The sequence below is a fragment of the Rhynchophorus ferrugineus genome, unplaced genomic scaffold (genome assembly GCF_030347505.1).
Source record: "Rhynchophorus ferrugineus isolate W39M unplaced genomic scaffold, kcgeb_rfMv2 rfM7, whole genome shotgun sequence".
NCBI classification, from domain to species: Eukaryota; Metazoa; Arthropoda; class Insecta; order Coleoptera; family Curculionidae; genus Rhynchophorus; species Rhynchophorus ferrugineus.
In genome coordinates this window covers 26,859,740-26,880,972 of record NW_027472586.1, presented here as the reverse complement: position 1 = coordinate 26,880,972, position 21,233 = coordinate 26,859,740, and the positions used below count along the sequence as shown (strand labels likewise).

Sequence of the window (21,233 nt, the reverse complement as noted above, 5' to 3'; positions counted from 1 at the left end):
TTTAAAACGTTGATAAATATTACTTATTTATTTATAATTCCACATTTATGATTTTAACATAAAAGTAAAGAAAGAAAATGTATACTTATATTTGATGTTTGGAACTTGTTTTGAAAATATAATCTTACATAAGATATATTACAGAAAACTTGAAAAACGTGATTATCTTAGTAAATTGTGGTCAGGTAGAGCAATTAATAATTATTATTATCATATTATAAGCCCTTATTATAATTAATTCATAGGTTAAAACAGTGAAGCAAGCAGGAATGAACAAAACTTATAAGAACAATGGGCTTCGGAGTATTAGGTTTCGTTACTCATAATTATGAACATGGAAACGCGATATTGAAACAGTTCGAAGTGTCATTTTCAGACAATTAGTGTGGTAGAAATTTTCATTCATTATAAAGCTTTCCCGCCATATGTGATCTTCCGAAAACAGACGAGTTGATCCTTCAACTATAAGCTGAGAATATGAGCTAGGTTTTCATCCAATAAGTCCATTATAGTTAAGGACTTTTACAAACTACTTTACTTTACTTGTCAACAATTGACAGTTCAAATTAAGACTTGTATGGATAGCATTGGTACTAGATCGGTCAACTGAATGCTGTGAGCTTTTCTCTGCGAAAAGTGATTACGTGCAAATAATGAGAAATTGAAAATCTTTTACGGCCAATCAGCTGATATCAAATTCTCTTAATGATTAGAATAACATTTAATTATTACTAGTCTACTATATCAGTTGATGAATAATTAAAGTAATTATCTAAAAAAAGATCGAACACGGATCGAAAGTTATTTCGGAAGCAGGTCACCAGAAATAATTCTTGACGAACACAATCTCCAAACTGGACAATACCCTGCTCCGGGGTATTTTTTTTTCACTATTTATATCGGAACGAATTTTAAGAAAACTTTTATTACAAATAAAAGGGGTCCTACATTCAAAATGAGGTCAATAGCGATTAAAAAAACTCTGGTTTTTATAATTAGACTACTATCGATTTATCTACCTCTATTTATGATTATTCTGCGTTTTTTATTTTGATTTAGTAGCTGACGAGTTGTTGTTATGTGTCATTTCTATAGTAACATCAGGGGCAAAAGTCTCGCTACCATTTGGATTGCGCGCCATCTTGATTGTGTGACGTTTAGCTCGGTTTCGCTTTAACCATTGTGTTGTGTAGACGTCCAAATTCTATTATAGATAAATATAGGCCACAGGAACGAGCAGAAATAGTGAGAATATTTATTGAAAATAATCGTTCCATTATTGACACTCAGCGGAAATTGCGTCAAAAATATCCTAATAGTCCAGTGCCTCACAAAACCACAATTTATCTTTTGTATGGGAATCTTCGACAGTACGGTACGGCAGCAGACAGGCCTCGTTCTGGAAGGCAACGGACGTCTCATAACTCTGACAATGTGACTCTTTTACGTGACAGTGTTGCAGAGTCTCCAGAAACATCAATTCGGTGAGGTGGTTCCCAGTTACACATTTCTGCACGCAGTCTCAGGCGAATTTTGAAAAGTGATTTTAAAATGTTCCAGTAAAAAATTCAGTTTTTCCAAAAATTGCTACCGAGAGATCCTGAACAACGAGTTGAGTACAGCAATGCAATCCCAAGACTGCTGAAATTGAATATTTTTAGTCTAAATTAATAATGAACGATGAAGCCCATTTTCTTCTTAGTGGCCACCTCAATAACCCCCTAACGATTCAACATCTTAAAGATAATATTCGTCACGAAATTAAAGAAATTCAGCCTCACGTGTTTGCAGGATGTCATGAGAAATGCCTTTAAAAGAGCCGAAAGTTGCATAACGAATCGCGGTCACCATTTAGCCGATGTAATTTTATTTGAGCAAAAAAAGAGGAAATCAAAATGGTAGCGAGACTTTTACCCCACGTTTTATATTGCTTGCGTATTTTGGCCATTCTTTGGGTAGTACTTGGCTTAAACTCATCAATTATAGTTATATCATTGATGCTTTCATCGAGTAAGACCTTCAGAGGTACTGTCGAGGTCACTCTTTGTTCTCGGTGTTAAAATCACCACTTTTGAATCTTCGAAAGCAGTATTCACATGTCGAAATCGATGGAGCATGGTTGTCAAAAACTTCACACAGTATTCGATGAACTTCAGTCGCTCTTTCTCCAAAGTAAAGTAGAATAATAAAACTTGCCGCAAATGTGATTTACTCGGTACAGATTTTTTTGTTCAAACTTCGATAAAATTACACATACTGAAAAGTGAGGTCTCAACAAGAAGTGAGTTATAAACGTACCCGATGCGATTTAATACACAGTAACACCATCTGTAGTAAATTCGTTAAAATCACTACATAGTATAAAACAAAGTCGCCTTTTCTGTCCCTATATCCCTATGTGCGCTTAAATCTTTAAAACTACGCGACGGATTTTGATGCGGTTTTTTTCAATAGATAGAGTGATTCAAGAGGAAGGTTTATATGTATAATACATGCATAATATACTAAGGCAACATTGCTAATTTTAGAGGTTTCTAACGTGATGTCGTAAATTAACCTATTTTTTTAGGCTTATTTAGCAATTAGCAAAAACGCTGCCTAACCCTACGAGTTAGATCAAATTAATGTACTACAGTATTGTACACCATAAAAAGGTCTACAAAAAAGTCCGCGATGGTATATGTTTATCTTTTAGGGATAACCCACATTAACCATTTTTATTGTTTACTTTTTACGTGAGAAAATGGCTTATTTACGAAGCTATTTTAAGCAATACGGCATTAATCCTTATCGAATTAAGTACCTTAAATACAGTGTGCAATTAATATAGATCAATATGGTTCCTTACAGCATGTAAATTAAACAAATATTTTCGGAGATATTACAAATTTAAAATTTGCGTTTAAAAATGTGTAATGTAATAAAAATTGTATGAATTTAGATATTCCAAAGATAGCAGGAAATCTTCATAGTAAGTATAGGGGAAGAGGAATTGTTTTACTCCATATTTAATACGTGCAGGCCAAGGGCAGTACTGAATGAACCAAAAATACTGGATCGATTTTAATCATGTTTTCATTGAGTGACATAGGCATATATATTTTATGCCCGTGCAAAGTCGGAGCGGGTCGCTATGTTTTTATATACAACGTTCATATTTTTTCTGTAGTGTATTTAATTTAGTATCAGCATTGCACCCGTGCGAAGCTGGGGCGGGTCGCTAGTTAATAATAAAATATAATCATTAAAATAACCATAATAGTAATCAAATTATTTTATGTGTGCATTATTATAAGCAATACCTGCTAAAGTATCAACACTAAGTGCGTCTAAAATTGCATCTACATTTCTTCTAAAAGCACTACTCTTACTTGATAATGGATCTCAATAAACTTGGAACATAAAACGCCGATGTATATCCAAATTTACTAATAAAATGTTTCATAAAAGTTTGAATCCCAGGTCTGTAATAAAATATCATAATTTTGAGTAAAGTTTTGTGAAAGTTTGAGTGTACTTCTTACATTCTGATTACGGAACTTAAAATCCATGGTACAAACACAAAGTTCCACTTAAAGTTTCTTCTGATCAAATTTTTTATTATGTTAATTAATGGACTAAAAGAAAACGTTAGATTCGTTTAACACCGATATTTCGCGGTAATAAACAAAATGTATTTCTTACGTTCTGATCACTGAGCTTACTATCCGGGGTAGAAACGTAATATTCCACTTGAAAGATCTTTTAATGACATATTTTATGAAATCAATCAATGGTGGGCTAAAATTATTAAAAATGTTACGTATTATATTAAAATATACGTTATTGTCGAAACAAAATTATTAAAAAAAGTTGTTAAATTGCTAGTTGGCATTCATATTTAGAATCAGAAATAAGGGTCAAAATATACCACAAAACCAAACATGTTCTTGTGCCCTATCATTTGGTTTTGGTTTGCTCGCCGTGTTCTTTACCATTTGTAGCGGGGACTGTATTAAAAAGCCCAAAAGACTCGTTAAAGGACATTTATTTATTATGTATATATATATATATATATATATATATATATATATATATATATATACACATATATATTTATATATATATATATATATATATATATATATATATATATATATATATATATATATATATATATATATATGCGTGCATTCTTTTGAGATCTGAGAACTGGAAATAGTCGCTGGTGGCCAAATCTGGAGAATACGGTGGATGAGGAAGCAATTCTAAGCCCAATTTGTGGATTTTTACCATTGTTTTCACTGACTTGTGACACAGTGCATTGTCTTGGCGAAGCAGCACTTTCTTTTTCTTCAAATGCGGCCGTTTTTTTTTGGCGATTTCGTCCTTCAAACGATTGGATTGGACTTCATTGTGAAATGATGTAGTCATATTTCATCCACTGTCATATATCAACGCAAAAACTCGGGTTTATTACGCATCATCTTCAAACACTACTCCGAATCATCAACTCGTCCTTTTTGGTAAAGTGAGCTCACGCGGCACCCTTTGCACAGAGATTTTGTCATACCCAAATGTGAATTGTATGATGTACACGTTCAGTTGATATCTTTAGAGTGTCTACTATTTCATTCAATTTCAATTTACGGTCATTCAAAATCATTTTGTGGATTTTTAAAATGTTTTCGTCGGTAACAACCTCTTTTGGGCGTCCATTCCGTTTACCGTCTTCGGTGTTCATTTCACCACGTCTAAATTTAGCCATACCAATCCTTGGTGGTTGTTTTTCCTAGGGCAGAGTCCGGAAACTTGGCTTCAAACCAAGTTTTTGCTTCAGCTGTATTTTTCCCTTCAAAAAGCAATATTTTGTCAACACGCGAAATTCCTTTTGACCCATTTTTTTTTCACAATAACAAAAGGTGCTTCACGCAAAATGCTATAATTCACTTAGCACCATCTTCAAACATTAACTAATGATCCGACAGTTGTCAAATTTATATACGGATCTTTTGAGGGTTCGAAGTAACTAAGGAACATATGGATTAAGTTTTAGTAGCGCCTATGTGTCAGGCTGGGGACTTTTTAATTAACCTGTTATTAACTTTTGAAAACTAGTTACAAACTATACTACAAATAACCAATTTGTTAATACTAAATGTCAAATTATATGTTCGTATTACAACCACTAGTAGGTAACCACGTTATGAGAAATTTTATTATGTTATTTGTCTGTATATTCATCGAATTCCATATTTTCATATTTAAAAAATCCATATTAAATATTGTTCCTATTAAAATAGAAACGGTATAATATTAACATATATTTATAACCTAGTTGAAATTAATTTAGATTTAGAACATTTAACATTTTGTAAACTGATACAAAATTACTAAAACAATGTCTTCATTTATTTATTTCGTAGATCTTCATAGACGACATGATGGAGCTACGATACACATCAATATTGCCTCATTTTTAGTAACTGTTTTTATAAGAAACAGGTTTATTGAAATAATTTAAATATCATGAAAATAAAACTATACAATGACAAAAAATATTATGGATAACGGAAACGTATTATAATTTCTTTTAGTTTTATAGTTTGATATTGTAAGAACATCATTTACGAATACTTCTGTTATATGGAGGACAAATATATTTTAAATGCATATACGGATCATATATATACATGCATGCATGCATGATCATGCATATACGATACATATATATATATATATATATATATATATATATATATATAAAGGTTCGAGGTCACTTAGGTTATATATATATATATATATATATATATATATATATATATAGGGGTCTCTTTTTACCAACCAAGGTTTATCTAGACTTGACGTACTCTTTAACGTGGGCTCCGAACCGCGGTCGTCGACATTATGTTTACCGACTGGCAAGAGACCAACTTGGAGATCATCCCAGAAGATATCCGGTCTTACCCATCTTGGTTACCGGTGTGACTAGGATCGTTTTTCTTGTCGAATTTTGCAATCTTTCCACAGCTACAAATGTTAAACATAACCACCATGACCAGGCAGGATTTCAACCCGCGACTATAGCAATAGCAACTGATTAAGATTATTAAGATATTACGGTTGTATGGTAAAGAATTTCTAATGATGCCGGAAGTTCGCTTTATATTTAAAAGATAGCTGTTGTCTCTAACTTTAATAGATTGAAAGTGTGCCTTACATTCATACTGCCTATACACAGGATTCAAGAAGATTGATAGAATTGTAAAATTGAAAAATAATAGGCGGATATAGTAAGAACATAGCTTTGTTTTTAAAATTGCTGGTTTCAAATGCCAATCAATATTTCCCATACCAAGCTCATAGTGATTATCCTGATCAGCAAATGAAATTAGTTAGAAACTTAGAAACTTTTTTAATTTTAAAATATTTATTCTGATCCCTTTTTCACTAAAAAGGCATTTATTGCGTAAAATTAGTACAATATATATGTTATTAAACAAAATCATCGTTCTAGCAACGTTATTATTTTCGTGCTCCTGCGTTTTTATAGATTTTTTTATTATCGATTTTTTCCACCACATATGAGCTTCTGGAGACAGACGAGTTGATTCACCACCTTCCAATCTGAGAAGTTGATGAATTTGAACTAGGTTTTTGTCAACTAAGACTTATTCTTTGCCATGGATATCAATGGCATACCTGTTAAATCATTGAAACCAAAATCGACAATTGGGATCACTATAAGTTTCTTAAGTGTTTGATGATAGCAATCTTGGACACTTCATGATTAGCGTGTATATACACAGAATAACTCAGAAATATTAAAAGGAAATCTTATAGCTAAGCTATTTTTTTTACGGACTGGCAAGAGACCAACTTGGAGATCATCCCAGAAGACATCCGGTCTTACCCATCTTGGTTACTGGTGTGACTAGGATCGTTTTCCTTGTCGGATTTTGCAATCTTTCCACAGTTAAAAATGTTAAACATAACCACCATAACCCAGCAGGATTTCAACCCGCGACTATAGCAATAGCAACTGATGAAGATTATTAAGATATTACAGTAGTATGGTAAAGAATTTGTAATGATGCCGGAAGTTCGCTTTATATTTAAAAGATAGCTGTTGTGATTGAAAGTGTGCCTTACATTCATACTACCTATACACAGGATTCAAGAAGATTGATAGAATTGTAAAATTGAAAAATAATAGGCGGATATAGTGAGAACATAGCTTTGTTTTTAAAATTGCTGGTTTCAAATGCCAATCAATATTTCCCATATCTAGCTCACAGTGATTATCCTGATCAGCAAATGAAATTATTTAGAAACTTAGAAACTTTTTTAATTTTAAAATATTTATTCTGATCCCTTTCACTAAAAAGGCATTTATTGCGTAAAATTAGTACAATATATATGTTATTAAACAAAATCATCGTTCTAGCAACGTTATTATTTTCGTGCTCCTGCATTTTTATAGATTTTTTTTATTATCGATTTTTTCCACCACATATGAGCTTCTGGAGACAGACGAGTTGATTCACCACCCTCCAATCTGAGAAGTTGATGAATTTGAAATAGGTTTTCGTCAACTAAGACCTATTCTTTGCCATGGATATCAATGGCATACCTGTTAAATCATTGAAACCAAAATCGACAGTTGGGATCACTATAGGTTTCTTAAGTGTTTGATGATAGCAATTTTGGGCACTTCATGATTAGCGTGTATATACACAGAATAACTCAGAAATATTAAAAGGAATTTAGCAAGAGAAAAATCATCGAATTTGACAATTAGGTTAGATTTTGTAACAGATTATATTGAAACTTCCCATCTTATATAGCCAATAAATATCGCTAATGGAAACATACACACAAGCTCTTAATAATATAATATATTTTTTTATTGTTTCTTATGTTTATTATTTTAAATAATAATAAAAGTGTTGGGAAACTTTAAATTAGTATTGCTTAAGGAAGATCTCTTTTTAGCACCCAACAATGGACAATTTTGAGTTCCATTTCCTTCGGTTAAAAGTGTTCAATTATTCAACAACTCCAACATATACTATATTTTCAGAAAAAAAATTAAATTGTGAGTGTGAAGCTTTTGAATATAAGGGTATGTAATTGTAACAACGTTTAACATCATTTTAAAGTAGTTTTACAACTCATTCTCCATTGCTTGTAGTTTTTCTATTTATAATGTTGTAAAGATTTTCCGCGCAACATGAAATCTGGCATCTTAATAGGACAATAAATTTAATATTTATTTTAGTAAATCTAAAATCTAACTTCTTTTAACTTTTAGTTTCTTGTGAAAATGGTGATTATTTTCTGTTAGTGTTAACGAATTCATTGGTATAGTATGCCATATATATGGCGGATAAATAATATTCAAGAAGAAGAAGGAAAATCTAAGAATTTACCGTCATAACACTTTGGCCGATACCCAATATTTATATTAGGATTAAATGTAAATCTATAATCCGTATTATTCATCTAAACATCGAAACTCAACCGTACCTATCAAAAATATTTTGACCCAGATAAATCAAGGCATCTTTATTTCTGCACACGTGCTGACAGTATGGTCAGATATTTGATGAAGCTTTTATTTTTTAATACCATTTCAGCTACATTTACTATGCTATTGCTCGTATACCATACGACATCATAAAAACAACATAATATTAACATTAAATTACAAGTGATTTCAAATCACATCCTTTATAGCCGTCCAATTCCCAGAATACGAATCAGTTTCATTCATTCTAATTGTCTGTTTAAGCGGAATATATTTGGTTCAATTGTCTTTCATTTAAATATATGTATCTAAAATATATTTGTCCACCATATAACAGAAGTATTCGTAAATGATGTTCTTACAATATCAAACTATAAAACTAAAAGAAATTATAATACGTTTCCGTTATCCATAATATTTTTTGTCATTGTATAATTTTAATTTCACGATATTTAAATTATTTCAATAAACCTGTTTCTTATAAAAACAGTTACTGAAAATGAGGCAATGCTGATGTGTATCGTAGCTCCATCATGTCATCTATGAAGATCTATGAAATAAATAAATGAAGACATTGTTTTAGTAATTTTGTATCAGTTTACAAAATGTTAAATGTTCTAAATCTAAATTAATTTCAACTAGGTGTATAAATATATGTTAATATTATACCGTTTCTATTTTAATAGGAACAATATTTAATATGGAAATAGTATATTCGATGGATATACAGACAAATAACATCATAGAGTTTCTCATAACGTTGTTACCTACTAATGGTTGTAATATGAACATATAATATGACATTCAGTATTAACAAATTGGTTATTTGTAGGACTAGTTTTCGAAAATTAATAACAGGTTAATTAAAAAGTCCCCAGCCTGACACATAGGCGCTACTAAAACTTAATCCATATGTTCCTTAGTTACTTCGAACCCTCAAAAGATCCGTATATAAATTTGACAACTGTCGGATCATTAGTTAATCTTTGAAGATGGTGCTAAGTGAATTATAGCATTTTGCGTGAAGCACCTTTTGTTATTGTGAAAAAATGTGTTGAAAGGAACTTCGCGTGTTGATAAAATATTGTTTTTTTGCAATAAACACAGCTAAAGCAAAAACTGGGTTTGATGCCGAGTTTCCGGACAGGAAAATCAACCACCAAGGATTGGTATGGCTAAATTTAGACGTGGTGAAATGAACACCGAAGACGGTAAACGGAATGGACGCCCAAAAGAGGTTGTTACCGACGAAAACATTTTAAAAATCCACAAAATGATTTTGAATGACCGTAAATTGAAATTGAATGAAATAGTAGACACTCTACACTCATATCGACTGAACATGTACAAAATATCATTCACGAATATTTGGGAATGACAAAAGCTCTGTGCAAAGTGGGTGCGGCGCGAGCTCACTTTTGACCAGTTGATGATTCGGAGTAGTGTTTGAAGCGTAATAAACCCGAGTTTTTGCATCAATATGTGACAGTGGATGAAACATGACTGCATCATTTCACTATGAAGTCCAATCCAATCGTTTGAAGGACGAAATCGCCAAAAAAAACGACCGCATTTGAAGAAAAAGAAAGTGCTGCCAAGACAATGCACCGTGTCACAAGTCAGTGAAAACAATGGTAAAAATCCACAAATTGGGCTTAGAATTGCTTCCTCATCCACCGTATTCTGCAGATCTGGCTACCAGCGACTATTTCCAGTTCTTAGATCTCAAAAGAATGCTCGCTGAGAGGAAATATTCATCGAATGAAGATGTGATCGACGAAACTGAGGCCTATTTTGAAGCAAAGGACAAACCGTGCTACAAAAATGGTATCGAAAAATTGGAGGGTCACTACAATCAGTCTATCCCTTTGAAGGGTATTATGTTGAATAAAAAAAAATAATTTTGACAAAAAAAATGTGATTTACTATGGTGGGCCAGGGACTTTTCAATTGTTCTGTTACGTAACGTAGTTTTAAATTAAGAAAAAAACATTTTAAACGAAACTCAAATAAAATTATTTCTATAAATAATGTCCATCGTTGCCAATACTTTTATACGGCCAATTCTTGTTCTCTAAATACGGTATATTAATTGACCCATTTGTACATGGTAGAGTAATACATTTGGAAAATACAGTGATAAGGCCCTTTTTTAATCAGTTATGGGAAGTTTAGATATTTAATTTTGTTACTGAAGTAGCTTACAGCTTAAGACTGTTAACCAAGAAATCCCTCTCAATGTTCCTGAGTTTATTTTCATGATGAACACAATTTTTTTCCTTTATTATCATTTTATATCCATATAAACGTATGTTTTGATTAATAGAGGGATCTATTTAAGTCACTTTTGAACATGCTATTAATTTAACATGAAACGATTACTAATAGCTTCTAATGGAAGGGACAAATTGAAAATGTAATGATGTGAAACCGTAAAAATAGTGTTGGATTATTTCTAATAGTACTCTTATCTACTTGTCACTACATGCTTACGTATTCATTATAAAGTTTATCATTTTCCTTCCTGATATATATCCAAATCGAAGGAATTTAATAATATATGGGAATACTTTCTTAAAAATTGTTAATCTGAAAAAATAAATAAATTATTAATGGACATTCAAAATTAGTGAGAATCTTATTTGTGAATATAGAATTTGCGTTAATTAAAAATTTTTTTAGATAACTATATAATGTTGATTAAATTATTCGTTTGTATGATTCCTTGATCATCTACTACAATGATTATTGGGGTGATTTGAACATGTATGTCAAATAAATAAGGGCTCTAAAAAAGTAGAAATTAAGATCATAGACAACGAAGGCTTAAAGGATAATGGTGTTCGATGAACGGTTTCTGTCATTTACCAGCAATAGTGAGATTTGATTATTGAGAAGTAGACACTCTCGCCAATCGTTGGCTATGGATAGATTAACGTCTCCCAATAACTTAATAAAGTTTTGGATCATAAACTAATGGATCACATAGTGCTCAGCAACATTGTAATATATAAATTCAATATCATTAGGTCTTGATATTGGACAATAGCAATGAAGCAACCACAAAACGGCAACGCGCATGTACTAATATAAATAAGTGGGTCCAGACATGAGGAATAAAATCCAACAAGAGTAAATCAGTATATATTGAATTAACCTACAATCAAACTGTTTATATACCAATAATAATACTATATCCCATATAGTCACCACGCTAAGTATATTGAGATGAATCTTGATGAAAAACTTCGTGAGAAGGACCCTCAAAGGATCAAAATTAAAATAAAAAACTCGGGTTAAATCTTATGGAAATCAGTTATGGAGATTTTCTGCGACAAGTATTTTAGAATAGAATCCTGACAACTATTGTGGATGTACCCAGATACTATAGGATCAACTCCCTATACCGAGACCTTCGAATTCCAATTGTCATAGAAGAAGTTAAGAGATTCATAAGAAGACATTAGGAAAGACTAATTGCTGCAACTCTTGGACAATACTGAACTAGGACGTAGACCCAATAGAATCAAACTTTGTGATCTTATGTAGTTCTATAATGAAGTGAACTAAATGGTAAAAATACTGAAAAGTGCTGTTAGATAATATTCTATTTTACTAGAGATTAAGTAAGGGTCAATGGGTCTTACTATATTATTTAATGCCTACAAGTATTTTTATAAATATCCATAATCCCAATACTCTATTGTGTATATAGAAATTCATGATATTTAATTGAAGTAATTTCTTTCAATTTGCGTTATTTTATTAAATTTTGACCTAATCAATCAATTCGAAAAACTTTTTTATATAAATAAGTATAATATAAAGACAATCATCTACGTATTAGTACTATTTTGCTTACGTTTTCGGAATAAAGTTTATAACTCTTTTCCCAGTGATGTATCCAATAGGAAGAAATTTTCCAATAAATGGTAATAGTTTTTTAAAAATAACCAATCTGAAAAAATAAATAATTGAATTGTTATGTCCTATTGTGCTGTCATCACAATTCTAATTATATTTAAGTGGTATTATAAGTTAATGTTTTTAGAAATCAAACTGCACCATACAAAATCCAACTGGTCTAAGAGCAAAAGCTTCAAACTATGCCAAGCCGAGGTTTGGCTTTATAAACCAGATGAACGTCATCGATGTGAAGTTCTTTCTAACATTTTGCTGCCAAATATGGCAATTCAAGATGATAGTGTGCCCATAGATAGAGCCCATACAAAGGATCAGTCTTGGTGTGAGAGATGTCAGGAAATTGCCAAACATATTTCCCAGACAATCGCCAGACCAACATAAATTATTCCGTTATGTGAAGTACATCTCGAAAATCTCTGAACTATTTGACAGATGTTTTGGTACAAGAATAAGATAACATTTTGTCACAAACTATTCACACAGTCTTTAAATCTATTCTGTGAAGAACTGCAGCTGTTTTAAAAATAATTCTTGGGTATATGTAATAAAGTAAATGGTTCAAGCAGACATCATATATAGAAGACATCAAAATATAATCCAAAAATCTAAAATATGAAAACATCGTATCATAGAGAAATATGACCATATCCAGATCGGGGCGTTAGATTTTCTACAGTAATGATAAATTATATTAATTCATTATTATTAATAAAATTCAATTTGGAAAACGTTATTTCCAAGAAATAAATTTCTAAATTTAGTACTTTAAATTAATTGGATTTTTTTGATAGATAACTTGATACATCATTTTCTTGATATGATATGAATATATCACACCGTCAATAAGTTTTAACACATAATAGAATCATCTGATGTTTCTACACTAATTTTACACAATAATATCTGGAAATTAGAGATAATTCAATGTTCATTCTACAATCTTCAGCCTACTTTCTTTTACAAGTAGTCCTCGCATAATTGTCAGCAATGCGTCAAGAAACGTTTTTATGTACACCGAATTTTTATTTTATTCGTTACCGAACTATATCCACGCGTATTATTTCGGCTATTATGTAAATGAGCATGTTTTATTCATCTCTAAGACATTTCCATTCTATGTGTTCGACGATTACTTACCCATGTGGGAAACCAGAACCGTCGTCAGGTAATACGGTGATATCGTCATCGAATTCGGTATGATGTATGTCATGAGGTCCCTCGTATTCGATCGGTGGCCCGTGTGAATGTGGGCCAGCTATTTCGATGCCTTCATGATGATCATAATGATATTTGGTCGGGGCCACCTTAAAATTAATTTGAAAATCATATTGATATTTGTTGATAAACAGCGCTTATGTTAAACCTTATTTTACTGCATGTCACTTAAAAAGGTAGAGTTAAATTGTTTAGAAATACCAAGACTTGATTATTCAGTGAATCAGAAAAGAAAAGCTGTATAGGTGATCATATTAATTTGAACATGATCAGTTGTTTACAACAATTGAAGGAGCAATGTGTACACAAAGCCTCATAATTTGCTAAATAATTCAGCTCTCACCTAAACACTAACTCAATATTGTAAGAAACTGCATTTATTTACTACGAATATCATGAGTGAATATCATGAATGAGATGTTGTAACTCATATATTTCTCTAAGAGCAACCCAAATAATACTCAACGATGCAAATATTTCGGACTCAAAAATATACTCATATATCTCCAACAGGTAAATTAAAAAATCATCATGAAAGTATGGATTCGCACTTGTTTCAAAAATACCAGTGATAGTTCACATTTTCCATATATATATATATCACATTTAATTTTACGGGAAAATCTGTTTTCGATATTGGGAAAGAAAAACTTTTAACTCTAATAAATACAAAATACGAATACAATCAACAAACACAAAAAAATATTTGAATGATCTTACTGATGTAAGGGCAAGTTCCATAGAGTATCTGTGGTATTTTTGAGTATTTTTAACAGTAAAATGTGTTTCATTAACATTGGCACAAAACTATGTGTAATCACTCTACAATTTTGTGACATTTGTCATGAGACCATATTTTGTTTTGTTACATTTATAAAGTCTACCTAGCAGCATTATATTTATTTGAGGTGGTGATCAGAAGGTGGTGGTGAACTAATGGGCTTCGAATATATTCTCCAATTCATTAGTACTCAATTACATTAAGAAAAAAAAATGTTACTATGGTTTTGGCGAATGAATACTAACAGTATTGATGACTGTTATCTTTATGAAAACAATATCCACAAAGATTGAATTTATTGGAATTAAGGAAATGAATATCATCATCTGTTATGGTTATTATAGGGGTAGGAGGAGCTTTTGGCACAGAAATCTTCTGCAAAATGATGTCAGGCCAACGTAATCTATTTATAATTCAAATACACATGCTCCAGAAAAACGTCCAGAAAATGCCCGAAGACACGGTAAAGTGGTTTAACAGCACGATAACGCACCGTCTCATATATTCACTTGGATGGGACATATCGCACCCACCGCACTCTCCAGACCTTGACCCGTCCGCCCACCAAATTTTTACATTAATGGGACAGTCACTTGCAGAGCAACACTTCGCCAATTTCGAAGAAATAATAGCTCGATGAATCGTTTTGCTCTAACGACAAACATTTTTTTTTTGGGATAGCATCCATGAATTGCCTGAACGATGGACAAGATATATAGAATCAATTGGCCGATACATCGAGTAAATAAGTATTTTCAATTTCTGGAAAATTATGTAGTTTGTTAATAATTTTCGAGTATACCTGGTACTTGGAGTTAGAGTCAGCCACACAGTTTTGTTTTAACTATTATGTTAAAATATTATTATTTTAAGGCTTATTGACATTAGAATTAGCAATTCAAGACTAATTTAAGATTGGTATTAATAATGCGTATGCGTATTAATAAAATATTTTATATTTACCTGGTGTATATGAGAAATTAAATGTTTGTGGTGATGATACTTTGCCTGTATAGGATAGTAAGCACAAAACTTGAACAGATGATGCAGTGCCGGGAAAATAAACAGCAATATTTTCAGCAGGAGCTTTTTGGCTGTGGCTGCACCAACAATTAGCGGTAAAATAAACAGAAATTTCACAGCTAACAATTTGATTACAACCAGAATGGCAATAATGGCGTATATCAGCTTTTCACTGATGAACTTTTCTGAAACAAATGATACAGTATCTTTAGTAATAATTATTATTCTAGTTAGTTAATTATATGTTTTAAATATTAATGTTTAAAAATTCTTTATTAAAATTAGGCACCATTTAAACCAAACATGAACATTTAATTTTATTCATAGGCTTTTTCATGTCAAATACATGTTTGAGACATAAAAGTAGAAGTAGATATACAAATGACCCCTTAAACCTCATTACCATTATGTGATGAATACAAATAACATTTAAACATGGATATATTTCTTATGAGACAGTGGTTAAAAAGAATGTAAATATGCAGACAATATATTTGAAGAAATAAGTTCACATAATAAATATAACAATATTTAATTTACTAATTGGTGAAATAAGCTTCATACTTGATACTTCTAGAGTGATATCTTGCAGGCCCCTTGGAAAATAACTACAAGAAGCAGAGGAATGTTAGAAAAAGCATATCATATTTGAGAATAGCTAATCTGGACGATTTTACTTTGCGTTATTTTTATTATGGGGGCATTTTGTCTTAGTTTTATCTTCTGAATTATAACTGCGCATTTAAACTATCAAATGCATGCGCATCAACTGTGTTTAAAAATTAACACAAGAATGTGTCGAACAAATTCTAAGATATTTGGTAATATCAATGAATGGCGAATGGTCTTTCTTGTAGTAAAACAATAAGGAGTGATATTAATAAACTCTGCAGTCTGTAATATGAACTTACTTGACGTAAAAAGATGATTGCTGTTTACAACTTTTGTATGAAATCACGTATTTACTTCCACGTATATACACTACTGTTATTAAAATAAAAACAGTCAGAGATGGTTTAAGAAAATGGATTTAGGTACAAAAGCCTTGAAAATTATATTATCTGTGTGATAACAATTTTTAATAGAGGGAAAGATGGGGAACTAGATGAAGAAACTAAAGCTAGAACTAGAACTAGAATGTAGACAAAATAGATACTGTACTCTTTTTTACATTTACTTTTTTTGCAAATTATAGAAATATAAATGTAATCCTCAAATAAGTACTCATTACGATTACCAGGGATTATTATCAGGATATAAGAAAATTAATGAATAATTTTATTAGGCTAGTTGACCACAACAATATATTGTATACATTACTAATCAGCATTTATCTTGTCTCTTTACCGTTAGAAGACTCGATTCGTCCGTTGTAGTTTCTGTAAAAAAGTGAAATTTAGTGACTTAGTGGGACTTTTGAATAACTGGTTTTTCTCGACGGTTTAACATTATCGTTAAAATTTTATTTGGGCTAGTAGGTTTTTCTTAAGAAGGCCTTGTGCAAATTTATTCAGATGCATACGTATGTACGATCTACTACGTTGTTCATTTGATTCCTGTAAATTTAAAAACAAAACAAAAAGCGGTATTAAAAAACTGCCAAAATTAATCAGATCGCTACAACACTGATTCTGAGGATGTCATTACAATTACTAACGTGTAGTAACACAGACCCTGGCGGAAATTAAACCCGCGACTATCGCTTCAGGGGATAGGTGAACCAACTGTAGGAGGTCGCTTACTGCGGCTACCAAACTGGCAAATATATGCAAAATCTGAAGTATCAAGAGATCGCAGTTTTTGATTTTTGTCAGATGTTTTAAGACTGATAACTAAGAAGCTGATGACTAAAAATGAAAACGATAATCCTACATAGTCGAGGCTCATGCCTTTGATTTAAAGATAAGTCTCCATTTTCATAGAAGCCCATAGATTGAATCAATCAGTCAAATCCATTCATCAATTGAATTTGACTGTCAAAAAGAATAAAACCGATTATAGAGGGAAAAACCCTAATACCAACACACCAATTTGGGTTTACTAACAAGCACTCAACAATTGTCCAGGTCCACAGAATAACAGATGTTATTGAAAAAGCCTAAGAAAGTAAAAAAGTATGCCCAGCTATATATTTAGATGTAGCACAAGCTTTCGATAAAGTTTGGCATGAAGGCCTTACTCATAAATTACAGAAAATGCTAAAAAACAACAAAACCGAACTATTAAAATCATACATTACAACCAGAATATTTAGAGTCAAACAACACAAGGAAGTGTACTGGGACCAATGCTTTATCTACTCTACACTTGTAAAATATCACAAATGCAAAATATTACGATGGCTTCATTTGCTGATGATACTGCGATTATAGCTGTCGGAGGTAATAGTAAAGAAGCCTCACGAAAATTATATAACAGGCAAGTAACAATATAAATAATTGGACACAAGCTTGGAAAATAAAAATTAATGAAAGTCAATCTGTACATGTACAGTTCACCTATAAACAGACTGTACAAGCACCCATAATATTAAATAATTCTATCATTCCATTTAGCAACAACGCTAGATATCTCGGAATTAATCTCGATGCAAAACTTCGCTGGAGGGATCATATAAAGAAGAAAAGAATAGAACTGGAATTGAAATATAGGAAAATGTACTGGCTAATTGGAATAAAATCACAATTATCAGTACATAATAAATTGCTATTATATAACCAAATATTGAAACCTATATGAACATACGGAGTTCAATTATGGGGATGTTCTGCAAAGCGTAACGCAAATAAAATACAAATTTTTCAGAACAAAGTCCTGAGAGGTATTGTGGGTGTGCCCAAATACTATAGGACTGATTATCTATATCGAGAAATCAGCCAAGAAATCAAGAGAATTGCAAGGGGGCATGAGGAAAGACTCCAATCTCACACGAATATTGAAATATTACAACTATTGGATACCCCCAGAACAGGACACAGAATCAAAACAATCAAACCATCTGATCTTGTGTAGTGTTGTGTAGTGTGGTGCATATATTAAAAAACACAGCAGTGACATGTATAAACATTATTTCACCAGAGACTGAGATAGGGCCGATGGGTTCTCCTAGTTATATACCTAGATTTAAGTTATCATATACACAAATTGTAGGTTAGACAGAAACGACTAGTAACAATATATTAATTGAATAATAAAAATAAAAAAAAATGAATTTGAGTTGAACACTTAAGACATATCTGCTCATATCCGAGTGATCTCTATTAAACAGGGAAAAACTGGCAAAGAATATTATGACCAGAAGAAGTTCTGTTACCTAGCAGCCATATGATTACGTGAAGGTAATTTTCACGAATAAAGAATCCCACGCGTTGAAAGAGACCAAATCGATGCATACTGAATTCGCCTACAACCAAACTGTTCATTTATCTATAAATATGAATAATACTTTTATTTAATGAAGTAAAAATACTAAGAATCTTAACTGGAATTCATTAATTAATTTATAGGAAATTTAAATTATGGGTACATAATAAGTTTCTGTTCAACAAGCAGATAAAAAATCTATATGGACTTATGGAATTCAGTTATGGTGATGTTCTGCGAGAAGTAGTATAAACAAAATATAAATATTTCAGAATACAGTCCTGAGAAGTATTGTGGTTGCCTCCAAATACTGTAGGAATAATTACTTTGACCGACCTTCGGATTCCAACTGTCACAGAGGATATTAGGAGATTCGCAACAAGACGCGAGGAAAGATGGAGTCTTCCATGTAAAAACACATGCTACAACTCCTACAGAGCACTAAATTAAACCACAGACTCAAAAGAATCAAAAAAAAAGAAACTCAAAAGAAAATAAATTACTCGGTAACGACTAGTAATAATATATGAATACATTTGTAAAAAGGGTACGATTTCGGACAAGTTCCTAGTTTTACATCTCAGTTAATGATGTTCACTTCTACCTAGAAGTTTGTGATTTTTAAACTTGTTTTGCAACATAGGCTTCATCCCCCCTACAGGCCCTACAGTTTCAACATAAACAAGTGTGTGACTTTCTTTATTCTTAAATTATATATTATAATAGAACTGCGTTTGCGATATTTATAGTTCTCAAAGAATTGGACGTAAGATTTTAGATCATTGGTTGTCAAGTTTAGAATGTTTCAAAGTTTACTATAGCTATTATAAATTGCATTCTATTCCAACAAGAAAATAATATTTTCAAACCATTGAATACAATTCATAGTACACTTGGTGCCGAGATATGCCTAAGGACGGCACCGAATAGTTGAAGATGAAAACTCTGCTGAATGAAGAAGATGATATCGAAAAAGTCCCTAAACAGTTATTTCTAAGCTAAGTCATCGTAAGACATGTGCCATTGATGATGTAAAATATTTATGCCATAAAATAAAATTAACATCGATTAATTTTAATATCAAATTATCAAATATTACTATAAATTATATCATTTTCAATGCGTCTTTTTCGATAATACTATAAAAATTAGAGCATAATAGCCTAGTTAACTAGGTAGTAGAGTACTTGCATTGACAATTAATTAACTAGAATATTAAAACTTATACTGTAACATAAAATTAACCAAAATAAAAACAATTTGGTGAAAAGCACAACTTTCATTCATTAATTGACGGTGGCGCCACCTGTCACGGATCTATCTCATCTACTTACGAATTTTTTTAATAGTTCTTGATTCTCCAACGTTGTCTACATCAGTAGGTATATCCTCAGGGACGATCTGCACGTTGAGAAGTGTTCCTTGATTTTGAAAGCCCCTGGGCGAGATCTTCAGCACGCTATTGGGGAACAAGGTGTCGGGGAGCGACAGCTCTACGTCGTGCGTCATCAGGAATCTCGCCGCGTTGTCTTGCAATGACCTTGACATTGATTCAATCGGAGATTCGTCCTCGTACGGGTCGTCGTGTTGATGATCCGTGCTGTTAGAGTCTAAATCTAGAGATCTCTGTATATTATCGTAGTCTAGGTGATTTTTGGTGAACCTGAGGTAGCTGGTGAACTGTATATCGTCACTTTCGTCCAGGGTTTTCCTCAGGTACTTGTACATGTTATTCTGCACGCACGTCAGGGTCGGCTTTTGACAGTCCTTCAACATCATCGTCCATAGCTCGTTGTTGGCAGTGAGATTAACCAGGGTATCCACCGGCACTTCCGTCACAGTAATGTTGTTTTCGTCGTTGGTCGCTGACGATAGATGCAGTAGATAACCGAGGATCGCGAGATAAAGTACGCGCCGCATGTCGAGAGAAATCTTCATTGAAAAACTGGCGGTTTTTCGTGTAAACTAAACCGGAAAAAGCACTTTCGTTAGCCGCAATCTGACTAAGCACCGAATCGGGACATGCCGGAGACGTTCTCTTGCCGTTCGATACGAGGCGAATACGAGAAAAGCACGTTTGGTGCTGTTTATCGGGTGATGGCCCACTTTCAGAGGCAGGCCCCACTTGGACGCTCCACCGCTGAATCGGCGATGGACGCGATGGTAATCGTCGGCGGTACGGTTGACAATAGTTAAGTCACCTGTCCATTTTCAGTCCATGTTATTAGGCCAGACATGCACAGGATTCATTAATGTGCGGTGTTATATGAGACCACATTAAACGAAGAATACTAATTAATTAATATTGTGTTATAATTTAATAATAATTTGATATGATTTTACTTGATCATTAATTAATAATGTTCGTTAACAGATTTGAAGATTGACAATGATCAAATATTATTATATAAGAGATTT

The 21,233-nt window shown here is 32.2% G+C and overlaps 1 protein-coding gene across 1 annotated transcript in view; it reads right to left on the bottom strand.

The window, feature by feature from the left end:
* Nucleotides 1-20,876, bottom strand: part of Osi17 (DUF1676 domain-containing protein Osi17) — a 42,897-nt gene extending 22,021 nt beyond the window's left edge. The window contains exons 1-3 of the mRNA XM_076409739.1: nt 20,150-20,876; nt 15,393-15,637; nt 13,571-13,737 (exon numbers count right to left, since the gene is read on the bottom strand). Of these exons, the coding sequence (XP_076265854.1) occupies nt 13,571-13,737; nt 15,393-15,637; nt 20,150-20,753 (1,016 nt within the window). The 5' untranslated portion in view covers nt 20,754-20,876. The remainder of the gene's footprint in view (nt 1-13,570; nt 13,738-15,392; nt 15,638-20,149) is intronic.
* Between the last annotated feature and the right edge of the window lie 357 nt (nt 20,877-21,233).